Below are 16,519 nucleotides of genomic sequence, written 5' to 3'. Positions count from 1 at the left end.
ACTTATGAAGCTGATAATTCCTGCAAGCTGAAGGTAGTCATTTTACTTAAGGCACATGTTTATATGTGATTCCCAGTTCCTGGGGAGAACATTTTTCACTTAGTCTCTCTATCCTAGAATGCTAGGCAAAACACCTCCCAAAGTCTCTTGGTCCCGACACAGAAAACTCTCCAGCGCAAATGTATAACCTATCCCAGTGTTTTACCCTAGAAGCCATGACAAATCCAGGCCAAGGAGACTACAAGGTGGCAGAGACATACTACAGGCAGGCAGGAAAGCTGGGGTGGGCCCCAACAGGGAGGTAAATGACCACCAGCTCTGGAGGGAACAGGTTGAGAAGGTGAGGCTGGGGTGAGTCTTGGTCAAAAAAGCGGGAAGGGACTGACAGGTGCATCATCACCTCATCATCCTGGACATCACGGCAAGATTGTAATTGTCTTTCTTTTTTTTACAGAGACGGAGGAACGAGGCTCCCAGAATCAGTAATGTTGAGCGGTTTTCTGGGAAGCACAAGGACTGGAATCTAAAGGAAGCAGGTGTGGTGATGATTCCCCCAGGACGAGTGATCTCTTACGTCGTTTCCAGCACCAAGACTGGCGGAACCATCCCACCTGTTAAAGGATGTTTCCTGGTTATCCGCTTGGACAGCGATATAGAGTCCACCGGATAGGAGTGGTAGCAGAGTTGAGGAGAAGACTGGAGGGATGGAATCTTGACCCAGCAGGAAACCTTATCAAGAGGGGAAGAGGCTGAATCCAGGAAGGGGCTAGCAGGGTAAGTAAGCGCTCGGGTAGGATGAGACTCATTTGGAAGAGAGGCTGACTGGAAGAAACTGCTGGGAAAGGGAGGGGTTTCGTCGAACTCCCGTGGGAAAAGGCCGGTTTGGAGAGGACAGACTGGCTCGGAGGGGGCCGTGAGCCTCTGGCTCGGGAAGGTGACTCTGCCCGGAGGGCGAGCCTCGTGAGGGTCGAGGGCTGCCCCCGGGGCGAGGCTGATCCGCGCGAGCTCAACAGGAGCTCACCTGGAGTGCGTCCGGCCTGGAAGGAGGAAACTTCCTGGGTGGGTGAACGCGGACTGGAGTGAGAGGGGCGGGCACCCCCCGAGCGGGGCAGGGGATACCGGCCACTCAACGCGGGCACGGAGGGTCGGGGAGGAGGGGGCGCTGCGTGGGGCGGAGCCGAGACACCGACCGGCCGGGGCGGGGTCGCGACTACCGCGGCGGAGCTGCCGGCTCGGGGTGGCGCCCTCCCCCAGCCACACTCACTCACACACACACACACACACTCACACACTCACACACGCGCGCGCTCTCAGTATCCGCCGCCGGCCGGGGCAGAGAGAAACTGCTCGGGTCGGTGAACCACAGGGCGGTGGGGGAGGGGGCCGGGGACACCGGCCGACCGAGCCCGGCGGACGGGCGGGCGGCGTTACCTGTGTCAGGGAGAGCTGGGCCGCCGCAGCCATGGTGTTTCCATCATGCACGGGAGGGGAAGGAAGGACGGGCGGACGGGGGCTCGGGGCGGGGAGGAGGCGGAGAGAGCGGCCGGAGGCGAGGCCGGGGCGGGCGGGCGGGCGGGCGTCTCCCCTAACTTCGACAACTTCCCTCCTCTCGCCCGCCCCGCCCCGCCGGGCCCCGCCCGCCCGGCACAGGCCGCGGCAGCACCCAAATCCTGGCGCCGGAGTTTTTGCCTCCGGACCGGAGCTTGCCCCCGTGGGCCTCCTGGGAAAACCTGGAGCGGATATAAAATTAAGGCAGAGGGGCTGTGGAGGCAGAGGCAACTCCAGCTTTTCCTGAGAACTTTAGGCAGGTCACCTACCCACTCTGAAAAACGAGGGAAATTATACCTAAAGTTCAGGTTGCTTGTGAGGGCTAAATGAGAGGATGATAGGAAATAGTAACAGTACTTTGTATATGCAAGAATCTGTGTTAGACGCTTTATTTTTAAACTGTATAAATGAAGGAACTGAGACATAGTTGTACAAATGAGGGAACTGAAACATAAGTAAGTGGCATGTGTAAGGTCATACAGCTGATCAGATAACTGATGGATTAGAATCCAGGTTGACACCTAAACTGAATTTTCATTTAACCATCTGCTGTAAGGGTATAATATTCAAAAACAAGACTCTAATGAGTCATTCCCTCCAGGAGCCGAAACCTAGATGGGAGGGGGAAAGAATAGTTTCCTGGACCACTTACTTCCTGCCACACTTAGATTGTTCAGTAAAAGAGCACTGGGACCTGCTCAGTTCTCCTAACTCCTCCCATAATTCACCTGGCAAACTCCTCCTACTGTCTCAAGACACAGCTGAAGCATCACATCCTTTGCAAAGCATCTCTTGACTTCCCCAAGACAGAGTTACACACTATCCTCTTTTTAACATTTCTTCTCTACTTTATGAAGTCATCATCACCCTAATGACTGTTGACATCTGTCAACCCTCTTGACTTAGCTCCTCAATGGCAAGGACTGTTTCTGATATATTTCTACATCCTCAGACCCTAGAATGTGTTATGTACTCAGTATAAGGCCTTAGTTCCTGCCAAGTTAAACATAACACAGCCTGCACTTTCTCATGCTGCCTTCTTCAGTTGGAATAACCAAACAGTTACTTGAAATTCTCATCTTTAAAGGCTCAGTTTATATGCCACTTACTTCAAAAAGCCTTCTAGGAAGTCCCACCCCACATCTTAGTTGCTCTGGTATGATCTTTAAATGCTACCTTGTTTTTAAAAGTGAGTTGAGGGCTTTCCTAAACCCCCACTAGATTGTAAAGTCCTTAGGACAAAGGGCTGACTCACAACTACATCCCTGTCACAGTTTAGCCCAGCACAGGGTAGGCCTCAATAAATGTTTTTGCCCAGAATGGGTCTTCCTGTCTTAGTCATGGTGACTTCCCACAACAACAAACCGTAACTCTATCAGGCCCACACCCCTGTTAGCATTATCATAGCAGTCCCCATCTGATACACTAGGAGGGCCTACTGAACAAAGTCCAGGATGAAGTTAGTCCCATAAGATTTTAGACCTTTGCCGCCAGAGGCAAACCATACCAGAAATACCCCCAGAAATTCCTGACTCTACTCAGACCCCTTTTTACAAGGTCCAACCACGAAGAGCCAGGCATGCAGGTCTAGTGAGCAACCACTTATTCAAAAGAGTCTCCTTTGGCGTCTTTTTGCTGTTATTCTCTTTAACTTAGAGAAGGGGAGATAATGTTTTAAATTTCTCCCCTTCCACCTGGTACATTTATCAGCTATAACCACGACTGCTATTTCTACTTTAATTTTCTAATTTACATTGTCACTTTTGAACTTCACAACTGAAAAGTAGTAATCATCATACCCACTTTACAGATGATGTAACTGAAGGTCACAGAGGTTAAGTGATTTTCCCAAAGCTATACAGCCAAAACCAAAGCAGTATAGCATAGTGAAATAAACAAGGCTTGGACATCAGAAATATCCAGATTCCAATCCTGTCTCTACTATTTACCACCTGTACAACCTTAGGGTTATTGTGAGGATGAATGAGATAACATATATGGAAAAACCTAAAGATGTAGCTATATAAATTTTATTAAGAAAGTCGAGGAATAAATTGCTATTGGGTGTACAAATTCACTTGCTATTCAAGGAGACGCCTCCAAACTATATGAGATACAAGATATTACTCTTAGGTAACAGGGATTCTTGGGAGCCCCTGGTGTATAGAGTTTCCTAGAACTCAGGGTGGGGTAGTAAGGAGAATATTGGAGGCACTTAGTGTGGGAGCTCAGACAAATCATTTAACCTGTTTGAGCCTCTTTTTCTCATATATTAAAAAATGAGAAAATCAGTTATCAGACAAATGCAAATCAAAACAAAAATGAAGTATCACCTCACACCAGTCAGAATGGCCATTATTAAAAAGTTTATGGACGATAAATGCTGGAGAAGGTGTAAAGAAAAGGGAACTCTCCTACACTGTTGATGGGAATGTAATTTGGTGCAGCCACTATGGAAAACAGTATGGAGATTCCTTAAAAAACTAAAAATAGAATTACCATGTGACCCAGCAATCTCACTCCTTGGGATATAATTGGATCCAAAAAGATACATGCACCCCAATGTTCATAGCAGCACTATTTACAATAGCCAAGACATGGAAGCAACCTGAATGTCCATTGACAGATGACTAGATAAAGAAGTTGTGATATATATATCTAAACACACACACACGCGCGTGCATACACACAATGGAATCCTACTCAGCCATAAAAAAGAATAAAGTAATGCCATTTGCAGCAACATGGATGGACCTGGAGATTGTCATACTAAGTGAAGTAAGTCAGAGACAGACAAAAATCACATGATATCATTTATATGTGGAATCAAGAAAAATGAGACAAGTGAACTTTTTTACAAAACAGAAACAGGCTTACAGAGGTAGAAAACAAAGTTATAATTACCAAAGGGGAAGGGGAGGGGAATAAATTTGGAGTTTGGGATTAGCAGATACAAGCTACTATGTATGAAATAGATAACTATAAACAGATAAATAACAAGGTCCTACTGTATAGCACAGGGAACTATATTCAATACCTTATAATGACTTATAATGAAAAAGAATATATATGTATGATTGAATCACTGCGCTGTACACCAGAAACTAACACATTGTAAATCAACTATACTTCAATTAAAGATATAAATAAATAAAAATTAAAAATGAGCAAATCAATGTGGAAAATGTTGAGGAAATATAAGGAATTATTATTGTTATAATTCCTGTGTGATTTATATTAGTCAAAACAACACATTTTATTTATGCAGTATTGCTTTTCACAGTTTATAAGTGTGTTTACATAACAGCATCCAGCACAACTCCTGGAGTTGAACAGGTGCATGATAAAAGTGTGTGGAGCTGAACTGAATGCAGAGTCTCATGTGTAGTTAATATTTGGATCCTCATTTTATGCCCATGTCACAGATAAGAAAACCAAGGAATAAATATTTTATAAATAACTTATTTAAGTAAGGGCCACTTAAAGCAGGTTTGGGCCTTGGTTAAAATAATAGTAATGATAATCAGACCTCTCGGTAATAGAAGACTGTTTGTATTGGAATTGCCCCAGGCTCCTTTCCAGACCACCAATAATTTGTATTGGCTTCCTTCTTTGCTCATTGTTTCTGGCTGAAATTAAAAACTTGACATATATTGGGGGATGGGACTGATGGTCCAAACTCCCAAAAAGGCTTAGAACTTCCGGGATTGAATTTTTTTTAGACTACACACCAATCACAGTTTGCAAATGTGTGTCCTAGATCTCATCAGAACACTGGGTCATATCCCAAATCTATTTTGGGAAAAAAAATGTAGCTAATGGAAGATGTATTATGATCTAATTCATTGTAGCAAGAATGAGCTTCATGGAGCAGACAAAAAAGCCTTATCTGTTTCTTCTAGGGCAACTTAATGTCTCTGGGTCTCTAAGCTTCATATTCCTTACGTGTACATTGGAGATAATAATACCTACATTTAGGGGTGTAAGGACTAGAAATCATGCATAAATGTCTTATCAAAGAGCCTGACCTGGAATGGATGCTTAATAAGTGGCAGCTGTAGGGATACCATTCTTCAAGATCACCATTGAACTCTACCGGTCAAATAACCTTCAAATTACTAAGTCAGTTTTTAAATATGTTAACTATTAGAAAGGAGTGCCTTGAACAGCTGACACACATATCCCTGTCACTGGAAAGGCAGATGTTTCCCTAGGTAAATAAAGTTGTGTGTGATGACTTAAATCTGGATCCTGATAACCAACAATCACTACTTTGACGTATATTATTTCATTTAATCCTCACTATAGAGGTTATTATTAATTTTATTTTACAGAAGAGGAATTTGTTCAAAGTCATAGTGACAAGGCTAGGAATTATACACAGGTCTTCTGACTCAAATGTGCTTTTTATTAGGGCATGTTGCTAGTGTCCTGCAGACATTCATCACTTCCAAGAAAACTTCATAAAATGGAGCTTTTGGCCATGGAAAGCTGAAGATGAGGCTCTGGATTTATAACAACCCTGAACCCAAGATGATCCTGAAGAGGAGAACTTAGATCATGAACAGCTATGTCATCAGCCTGTCTTTCCATCTTTCCTACTCTCACTCCTCCCCACCAAACCACCCTTATGAGAAACTACAGCTACTTTTATTTCTTTATTTTCCAACTTTTGGAGATAACTGTCCTATCAGCTCTTCATGAACACTGCACGTCTGTGATGTCAGCTTTTAGAAATGCAGGAAGATTGATTGAAATTATGGGGGAAAAAAAAACTGTGAGGAGCTCTCTGAATACACAAAGAACCAGTTTATTTGCATGAGACTTTGAGAAAGCCCTTCTATATAAATGGTGCTAAGCTACAAAAAAAAAATTATACTACAATTGTAATGGTAATCTAGAGCTCATGCTTCCAAGCTGCTGGTTTCATAAATATAGCCCATTATTGTTCATGTTTGCCCAGGGCAGAAAAAATATGTGTGGCTGCACAATAATAACAATTGTGCTGCACAAATAACTGTCCCTGTGCCAGGGACTGAAAAGAACAAGCAGTAAGAGATTTTTAAATGCCACACGCACCCAGGGTGTGATAGGACAGTTCAAAATTGTCGTCACTGCTAATTTTTCTAGGCAACGGGATGTCCTGGGAAGAGACTGAATTTAGAACTGAGAAGACCCAGCCTGGTCCAGTCTTGGCTCTGCAACTTCCTAATTTTGTGACTTTGGACAAGTCAGGGAACTATACCAAGTCATGATTTCCTCTCCTGTAAACTGAAAGTAATAATAACACCTACCTGATGGTGCTATTATAATGATTAAGTGAGGTTTGTTGTGAAAGCAGTTAGCCTGATACCTGGAACACAGAAGACACTAGATGAACATTAGCTCCTATTGCTTCCTACTGGAGACTGTTTAGAGTTTAAGAAGCCAGAAACAGGGGGTGGGTAATACCTCAGTGCATGCTTAGTATGCACCAGGTCCTGAATTCATTCCCCAGGACTTCCATTAACAAACAAAAAGAAACCAGAAACAAAATAGAAATCATTTGTAAAGATCTTCAGTGGTTTTCCAAAGCCTAACTTAAAGGCTTTTTGAATAAAGTTAGATCACTCATTAGTAACATTTATAGAGTACTGTAAAGTAAGGGAGATTATTATACATTTATGTCTCCAAAGTTCCATTGGCTTCTATCAAGCAAGCAAATGCAGTTTTACACTTGTACTATTTCCTTCCTTTTTTTTTTCTTTCTTTTTTTTTTTTTTATGAAGCGTCCTAGAAGCTATAAGAAACCAAAAGAACGCCATGGGAAAGAAAATGTTTACATTCAAGGTTGCAGGTCCTTTCATCTGCAGATTTCAAAGCATTGTCTCTATCACTAATTACAAGTTCTGCTTAACATGTGGGAATGCCGAGACACCATCAAATTAAGAAGCTTGTCCTAAATCACAAGGCAAGTCTGCAGATGGGCTACAGACAGAACAAAGCTGTCCTGTTTGCCAGCCTTGGGCTCTAAAGTAGGACACACGAGAGGCAACAGAGGCTTCAAGTAATGAGGAGAAAAGTTTGGGGAATTCTGATTCTGTCCTTTTGAATCATTGCAGTGACAAGAGTGTGGGCTTTAGAGTAAAATTTGACTTCAAATCTCAGCTCAGCCCCTTCCTAAATATGTAACCTCAGTGAAATCATAAATTAAGTCTTAGTTTCTTTGTCTATAATATGGGGATATTAATTCTTACTTCTAAGGGTTTGGGGAAAGTTAAATGATAAAACTTCTGTGAAAGAACCTAGCACAAAAGTGACTTTGAAGGTTCATGTACTGGAGAAAACTGACACCACTCATGTACACATAATGACAAATAGACAACTCTTTCAGTAAAAGATTTTTTAAGCCACAATCACAGTTGTGTCTCAGTGTAAAACGATGACTGTATATTGAACATTTCATAACACAAATAGAGGATGCCTTGTTCAGGCCATCATCGCTTTTCTTCCTTGTTTCTATGCTTTCTTTCATAGCCCAAGAACAGACTATCAGCAAGTTTTGTTGGCTCAACCCTCAGTATATATCTGAAACTCCAAGCCTATTTTCAAAATATATTCCAGATCTGACCTTTTCTCACTATCTTAACTCCAACCATTACCTTTCTCCTGGACAACTGTTAAAGCTCCTTAACTAATATCCCTAATTCCATCTTTGCACCTAGGTTTATTCTTCTTATCATGGACAGAGTGATCTTTTAAAAACATGCAACAGATCTTATCATCTCCCTGTTTAAAACCTTCCAGAGAATTCTCATCAAACTGACCATTGGCCTACAATGGATCCAGGTCTTTCCAGGTGAAGTATGCATCAGCAAAGCATAGAAGAGCAAGTATGTTCTGGGCATGTTGAGATATTTGCTGGAATGGAGCATGGTGGGGGTGGCAGAGGGAGGAACTAGCAGAGGAGGTTGGAGGAGGTGTTTGGAAATACCCAGAGGGAATCATGGCTGGGCCAGGAGAGGCTTAGAGAAATATGTCTTTCTGGAGATTCTCGGAGAGGCAAAATCACCACTGGAAGCAAATGGGACAATTATTGTTTTGTGTTGATAGTATTTTCAAATCTAATGGCCTTGATTTTTAAAAAGCACAGTCAGGAACCTACTGTACCCTTCCAAAAGGAAGTCAGGTTTATCTGCCAGGAGCCCTAACATCAGGACAGTGGTTAAGAGGAGAGACTTTGAAATCAGACAAATTTGAGATGAATCAAGGCCCTCCAGTTGTAAGCTATAACACCATGAACAGGTTATTAAAAGTCTTTCAGTTTATTTCTAGGTATTTTGCTGGTTTTGATGCAATGGAAATGTTTATGCCAGTTATAAAATTCTGGGTTTTGAAGTAAAAAAAATAGTGAATGAAGGGCCACAAATGGAAAAATATCCTTTTTTTTGTGGGTGAGTTGTATTCCATTACATATATATATTACGTCTTCTTTACCCATTCATCTATTGATGTGTAATTAGGATGCTTCCATATCTTGACAATTATAAATAATGTTGCTGTTAAAAAAAAATTAGTATTTCTTTTTTGTCCCATACAAGGGGTCACATTGACCAAAGCCTCACTCTGTACCTGTGTAACTGACCAAAGCCTCTCTGATGAACTTTGTGTACTAACCTGTCAATATGATACATAAATTCTTTGTCTCAAGAATGTATAAAACTGCATCTCTAACTCCTGACTAGTGAAACAGTTCTCAGAGCTTCTGAGAGTCTGTTTTCAAGGTTATAATCCTCAGTTTAGCTCAAATAAAATTCACTTTTCTTGCTTCTTAAAAAAAAAGTCTTTGAGCCTCAGTTTTATGCAAACTGTATTATAATCTTTAAGAAAATTAAATAGACAATGCTTATAAGGCATTTAGCACAGTGTCTGGCACATGGGAATGGAAATACGTGCCTAATAAATGGAGACTGTCACATTATGGTTAAGGGAATGATGATTAAGGATTTGGTTATCTTTACAACAGTCCCATGTCCATTAGCTTTACAAGTAAACACTGTATCTCATTCCTAACAGAGATCTGAAGTGAATCTGTCAATTTTTGAGTCTAAGGAGACTGTCCCAATTCACAGCAACATTTGGTTCTAAGAGATACCAAAAAAGGGTACATACTTGCACTGAAGACACTGTCCGCTCTGTCCTCCAGTCCAGAAAATCAAAGTATATAAATAGAAGAGCAGCATCATGTTTGCATTTAATGGTATATAAATATAATTATACACCATCAGTGCTCGGTGTTTAAAGAAAAAACTTGGTTATTTTCAATATTGTGTCTATATTCAAGCCAAGGACTTCAGCTGATGTTCAACTAAAGAAGCAAGGATTTGACCCAAGGCTGAAGAAAAAAATTGGCTGAGACGAGCTTAAGCAGACACAATGTGTCTTTGTATTATACTGAACAACTTCAGGGATTTTTCAGGGATCATTTTGACAAAATAAAATTTTTGCTTTGCTTACTGTCAAGCTTAACCTCAAACAAGATACAACTGTTCTTTTCACAAACTTATACATTATAAGTAGGTAAAATTAAGGATGTAAATAAGGTAAAATCACAGATTTAGTGTCAAAATGTTTTGGGTTCAAATCCTGCCTCTGCCCCTGGGAACTTGGACAAGTTACTTAACCACTCTGTCCCTCATGTGTGAAATGGGCATGATAAGTCTTATGTCACTGAGCAATTGTAAGGATGAAATGATGAAAATTTATATAAAGTTCTTAGTATCATGCTAGGTATACAAACAGCATTCAACGTGCTGCTTTTTTAAGTTCTTGTTACATCAAAATACACTGGAGTCTAGAAAATTCTCAACATTGAATAACTGGATTCAAGAAAACCGATTGTTTTTGAAAGACTGTAGATCTGAAATTTCTGTATAAAACAAAACACCCCTACAGTTAAACGTTCACCCAAAGGCTACTGTGAAAATAATTTTTTCATTATTTAACATAGAAGATAATGATTAGAACTTCAATAGTAATTATCCAGGCCCAGACAACATCCTAATACTTCTAGCCTGGTGGGCTTATTTTCAGACCACTGATTAGAACTCCCAAGGACAGATTTATATAAAGAATGGGACTTAAAGAGCAGACAATCGGCGTCTTCCTATTTATTCATTCATTCAACAAGTAAGTTTTTAGCCAATATTATTCCCCAAGCATTCTACAAGGTAGAGGAATCACAAAATTGAAAAAGACATAATCCCCGCCCTCAAGAAACAAACAGACAAGAGAGGAAGACAGACAAGTAAAATGGCAATTATAAATGCAATGTTATAAAATTAAAAGAATACAATCCCAGTGATGTGGAAACACACTGGAAGACTACGACATTGTATGGTGGGACAAGGAGAAACTTCCTAGTAGAAGCTGTGGATAGGCTGAGACCTGAAGTGTGGGTAGAAATTACCTTGGTGAAGCAAGGGATGGATAGAGAAGGGAGTGTACCAGACAGAGGGAGTAAAGTACACAAAGTCCCAGAAGAAAAAGGGAGCAAGGAGCTAGGAAGAATCTTGTAATTCAGTTGGGTTGAATTTTTATTTGTAAGGCTGCAAGGTTAGGGTGGGATGCAAAGTGGCCTCGTAAGATAATAAGTGAAATTTTCATTTTAAGAGCACTGAAAGTCTCCCATCGAGGGAAATAAAAATCCAAAATTGTGTTTTAGAAAGGTAATTTTCTTTGACATTGTACAGGAGTTTCTAGACAGGGCAATTAAGCAAGACAAAGAAATAAAATGCATCCAAATTGGAAAGGAAGAAGTAAAAATATCTTTATTCACAGATGAGATAATCTTGTATATATAGAAAATCCTAGCCAACAGGCACATGAAAAGATGCTCAACACTGCTAGTCATTAGGGAAATGCAAATCAAAACCATAAAGAGATAGCACCTCATCTCTGTCAGAATGACTATCATCAAAGAGAACACAAATAACAAATATTGGAAAAGATGTGGAGGAAACGGAACACTTTTACTCTGTTGGTGGGAATGTAAATTTGTACAACCACCATGGAAAACAGTACGGAGGTTTCTCAAAAAAAAAACAAACAAAAAAAAAGAACTACCATATAACCCAGCAATTCCACTCCTTGGTATGTTTGGAAAAAACAAAAACACTAATTCGAAAAGACATGCATGCTGAGGCTCATAGCAGCATTATTTATAATTGCCAAGATCTGGAAGCAACCTCCATGTGTCCATCAATAGATGAATGAATAAAGAAGATGCAGAAGATATATTTAATGGAATACTACTCAGCCATAAAAAAGAATGAAATTTTGCCATTTGCAACAACATGGGTGGACTTGGAGGATATTATGTCAAGTGAAATAAGGCAGACAGAGAAAGACAAATACTGATATCCCTTATATGTAGAATCTAAAAAATACAACAAACTAGTGAATACAACAACAACAACAAAAAAAAAACCAGATTCACAGGTATGGAGAACAAACTAGTGGTTACCAGTGGGGAGAGAGAAAGAAGGAGGAGAAATAAAGGAGTAGGGGATTAAGAGGTACACACTATTATGTATAAAATAAGCTACAAGGATGTATTGTACAATATGGAAAATATAGCCAATATTTTATAATAACTATAAGTGGACTATAACCTTTAAAAATTGTGAATCACTATACTGTATATCTTTAACTTATATAATATTGTATGCCAATTATACTTAAATAAAAATTACTATTTAAAATTTTTAAAAATCCTAAAGAAACAAAAAAAATTGGAATAAATAAGTTTAGCAAGGTTGCAAGATGGAAAATCAATATACAAAAATCAGCTATATTTCTATACACCAGCAGTGAATAATCTGAAAGTGAAATTAAGAAAACAATTTTATTTACAATAGCATCAGAAAGGAAAAGTACTCAAGAATAAATTTAACAGAAGTATAAGACTTGTAATTGAAAGTTACAAAACATTGAAAGAAATTAAAGAAGACCAAAATAAGTGGAAAGATTTCTCAAGTTCATGGATTAGAAAACTTAAGTTTGATATGGTAATACTTCCCAAACTGATCTACAGATTAAAATGCAATTTCTATCAGAATCCCACCTAACTTCTTCGTAGAAATTAACAGTTCTAAAATCCCTATGGAATTGCAAGGGATTCAATCTTGAAAATAAAGAACAGAGTTAGAAGATTCACATTTTCTGATTTCAAACTTACTACAGAAGTATGATAATCAAGATTGTGTGATACTGACATGAGGAGAGACATATAAATCAATAGAACAGAATTGAGACTTTAAAAATAAGCCCATATATTTATGGTTAATTGATTTTCCATAAGATTGCCAAGACAATTCAATGGGGGAAAAATAGCCTTTTCAACAAATGATGCTGGAACAGCTGGATTTCCACATGCAAAAGAATGAAGTTGGGCCCCTTCCTCATATCGAATACAAAACCCAACACAAAATAGATCATTGATACAAACTAAGAGTTTCTTACTGTAAAACTCTAAGAAGGAAAAATAGATGTAAATCTTCATGACCTTGGATTAGGCAATAATTTCTTAAATGGAACACCAAAAGCATAAGCAGCAAAAGAAAATTAGGTAAACGAACACTATCAAGAAAGTAAAAAGACCACCAAAAGAATAGGAGAAAATATTTCCCAATCTTATATCTGATAAGTGAATTATCCAGAATATATAAAGAACTCTTACAACTCAACCAATTAAAATGAATAAAACATTTGAATCAATATTTCTCCAAAGAATATGTACAAATAGCCAAAAAATACACCAAAAATACTCATTTAGGAAATACAAATCAAAACAACAATGAAATACAGCTTCAAATCCACTAAAATGGCTATAATTTTAAAAATAGACAGTAACAATTGCATATCCACATGCAAAATAGTGGAATTGTTGAGATTGTTACAGTAATTTAGTGTTGGCAAGGATGTGGAGAAATTGGACCCTTCATACATTTCTCATGGATGTATGAAATGACACAACCACTTTGGAAAACAATTGGGCAGTTCCTCAAAGAGCAAAACATAGAGTTACCATGCCTCAACAATTTGATTCCTAGGTATATAGCTAACAGAATTAAAAACATATGTCCACATAAAAACTTGTATATGAATATTCCTAGTGGCATTATTCATAACAGCCAATGGTGGAAACAACCCAAATGTTCATCACTGATGAATGGATAAATACATGTAGCATATTCATACAATGGAGTATTATTCAGCAATAAAAAAAGAATGAAGTACTGATACATGCTACAATGACATTGTATGATTCCATCTATATGAAATGCCCGGAAAAGGCAAATCCACTGAAACAGAAAGCAGATAAGCAGTTGCCCAGAGCTTGGGGAAGGGGAGAAGGAGAATAACTTTTTGGGGTGATGAAGATTTAGTTAATGGTAATGGTTGTGCAATTCTGTGAATACTGTAATAACCACTTAACTGTATACACACACACAAAATGAAAGGTCTGGCTCTGTGTGAAGGATAGATCAGTGAGATCAAGGAGTCTCTGAAGAGATCCTGGTAAACGTTATTGGAAAGAGGCAAAGGCAGTGGTGATATACTTAAGAGAACTGATTATAGATATACAGTATATCACAGTGGTAAAGTTGTGGGCTTTAAAGGAAAACACACCTTGATTCCAACCTCAACTCTGATGCTTACTGGTTGTGTGATTTGAGGTTAGTTCCTTAGCCTATTTGAGCCCTAGTTCCCTCATTTATAAAGCAGAAGAGATAAAAGTTGTACCATGTTGGGTTGGTAGTGTACAGAAATTAACAGCCATATTGGTCTAGAAATGTTAAACATAATTTTTTCCATTTGTACAGGGGTAATGCACTGTATTAAATATGTAAGGTCTTATTTACATTGGTTTGATTATAGAAACTAATAAAGTCTTCTTTAAATTAAAAAAATGAAGGAGATAAAAACAGATCTAGATTGTAGGGTTATCATGAGGACTTGTTCATTTATTTTAAAAATAATCATTGAGTCTACTATGTGCTAGACACTTTTCTAGGTACTGAGAATACAACAGTAAACAAAATAGACAAAACTCAGCCTTCATGTAGCTTATGGTTCAATGGGGGAAGAGTGGCAATTATATAAAAAAATATATAAAAATATAAGTAAACAATATTTATTTATAAATTATGTTTATATTTTATAACTAACTTATAAATTATATATTTTCCTCCTTATCAACTCATAAGTATACATATACACATCTATGATTTTATATATATATTTTATATATATTTTATATATATATATGAATTTATATATATATATAGTATATATATAAATTCATAAGTTGATAAGGAGAAAAATATATTAGGGAAAGAAGAAGGATAGATGGGAGCTTATATGAGAAGGGGGAGAGGTTGAGATTTTTAAGAGTGATCACAGAAGTCCTCATGAATAAGGAAACATTTGAGAAAAGCCTTAAAGAGAATGGCCAAGAGTATATCTCGGATGAGGAGCCAATCAAGGGAAAAAGAACAGCAGATGCAAAGCAGGATGTGCCTGATGGGTTTGAGAAAAATCAAGGAAGCCAATATGGCTGGAGCAGAGTGAGGGAAAGGGTGAACGATTAAGAAAGGAAGTCAGAGAGGTCATGGTGTCCCATATCAAGTGGGACATGGTCTTGCAAACCATTTTAAAGACTTTGCCTTTTACTTTGAATGAGATGGAGAGTTTTGAACAGAGGAAGAACATGATATAGCTTAAGTTTTAAAAAGATTATTTGGGACTACTGAAGGAAAAATAGATCATAGGTAAACAAGGACAGAAATTGGTAAAAAAAAAAAAAAAAAAGAAAGAAAGAAAAGAAAAGTGAGATTGTTGCAATGATCCAGATATGATGATGAATGATGGTTTGGGGCAGGGGGTTAGCACCGCGGACAGAGGTGGCAAGAAGTGGTCGGATTTGTATATATTTTGAAGGTAGGGCCCACTGGATTTGATAAAGGATCAACTGTGAGGTATAGAAGAGGAATAGAAGAGTCAAGGATGATGCTAGTTTTTTGCCAGAGCAAGTGGAATGATAGAATTGTCCATACTGAGATAGGGAAGACTATGGATGGAGCCAATTTGGGAGAGAACATAAGGAATTTGGTCTTGGAGTAAGTTTAAGATATCTTTTAGACATCCAAGAAGAAATGTCAAAGATGAAGTTGGAATCAGAGTCTGGAATTCAGGGGAGAGGTCTGAGTGGTGATATAATTTGGGTATCATTGGTATATGGATGCATTTAAAGCAAAGACACCGAGTGAGACCATCTGTACAATGAATGTCTATGGGTCCAAGAAGTCCAATGGGTCACTGGTTAACTCCCATGTTATAGATGAGGGAAATGAAGAACTAGCAAAGGAGATTGAGAAGAAGCAGCAGTGAATTTAGAGGAAAACCAGGAGTGTATGGTGTCTGTCCTGGAGCCAAATCAAGAAAAGTGTTTTCAGGAAGAAACGAGGGAGAAAGGAGTGAGCAGATGTGACAAACCTGATCATAGCGATAGTTAGATAAGGTCTGAGAACTGACCTCCACATTTATCAACTTGGGGTCTTTGGTGTCCTTGGTAAGAACAATCCCAGTTAAAGGGAAGGGTAAAGCCTGGTTCAAGTGGACTCAAGAGAGAGTGAAAAGAGAGGACTTGGTGTCAAGGAATACAGATAACCCTTTAGAGATGTTTAACTGAGATGCAGAGCAGAGAAATAGTGTGGCAGCTAAAAGGGGTTATGGAGACAAGAGAGATTTCTATTTTTAAGGTGAGAAATAAAATAGCACTTTTTTAAGCTGATGGGATAATCCTTTGGAAAGTGAAATATTGATGATATAGTAAGAGAGAGAATTGCTGAAACATGGGGGATAGGATTGGCTTTTAGAGTACCAAAAAGAGGACTGAGTATGCAGGCATGGATGCAGGTGGGTGAGC

The 16,519-nt window shown here is 38.9% G+C and overlaps 2 protein-coding genes and 1 long non-coding RNA gene across 4 annotated transcripts in view; 2 read left to right on the top strand and 1 right to left on the bottom strand.

The window, feature by feature from the left end:
* EPS15 (epidermal growth factor receptor pathway substrate 15) overlaps nucleotides 1-1,561 on the bottom strand; it is a 121,474-nt gene extending 119,913 nt beyond the window's left edge. For both annotated transcript variants that reach the window (XM_072974460.1, XM_072974461.1), the window contains exon 1: nucleotides 1,432-1,561. In XM_072974460.1, the coding sequence (XP_072830561.1) occupies nucleotides 1,432-1,464 (33 nt within the window). In that variant the 5' untranslated portion in view covers nucleotides 1,465-1,561. The remainder of the gene's footprint in view (nucleotides 1-1,431) is intronic.
* On the top strand, nucleotides 267-6,456 carry LOC140700646 (uncharacterized). Its single transcript, XR_012079120.1, has 3 exons — nucleotides 267-340; nucleotides 455-774; nucleotides 5,963-6,456. It is a non-coding gene; the product is annotated as an uncharacterized lncRNA (long non-coding RNA).
* A 1,922-nt stretch (nucleotides 6,457-8,378) lies between these two features.
* OSBPL9 (oxysterol binding protein like 9) overlaps nucleotides 8,379-16,519 on the top strand; it is a 203,056-nt gene continuing 194,915 nt past the window's right edge. Inside the window, exon 1 of the mRNA XM_072974463.1 lies at nucleotides 8,379-8,420. Coding sequence (XP_072830564.1) covers nucleotides 8,394-8,420 — 27 coding nt within the window. The 5' untranslated portion in view covers nucleotides 8,379-8,393. The remainder of the gene's footprint in view (nucleotides 8,421-16,519) is intronic.

This window comes from Vicugna pacos, chromosome 13 (assembly GCF_048564905.1).
Source record: "Vicugna pacos chromosome 13, VicPac4, whole genome shotgun sequence".
NCBI lineage: Eukaryota > Metazoa > Chordata > Mammalia > Artiodactyla > Camelidae > Vicugna > Vicugna pacos.
The sequence above is the reverse complement of the archived record's forward strand: the minus strand, read 5'-3'. Positions and strand labels throughout refer to the sequence as shown.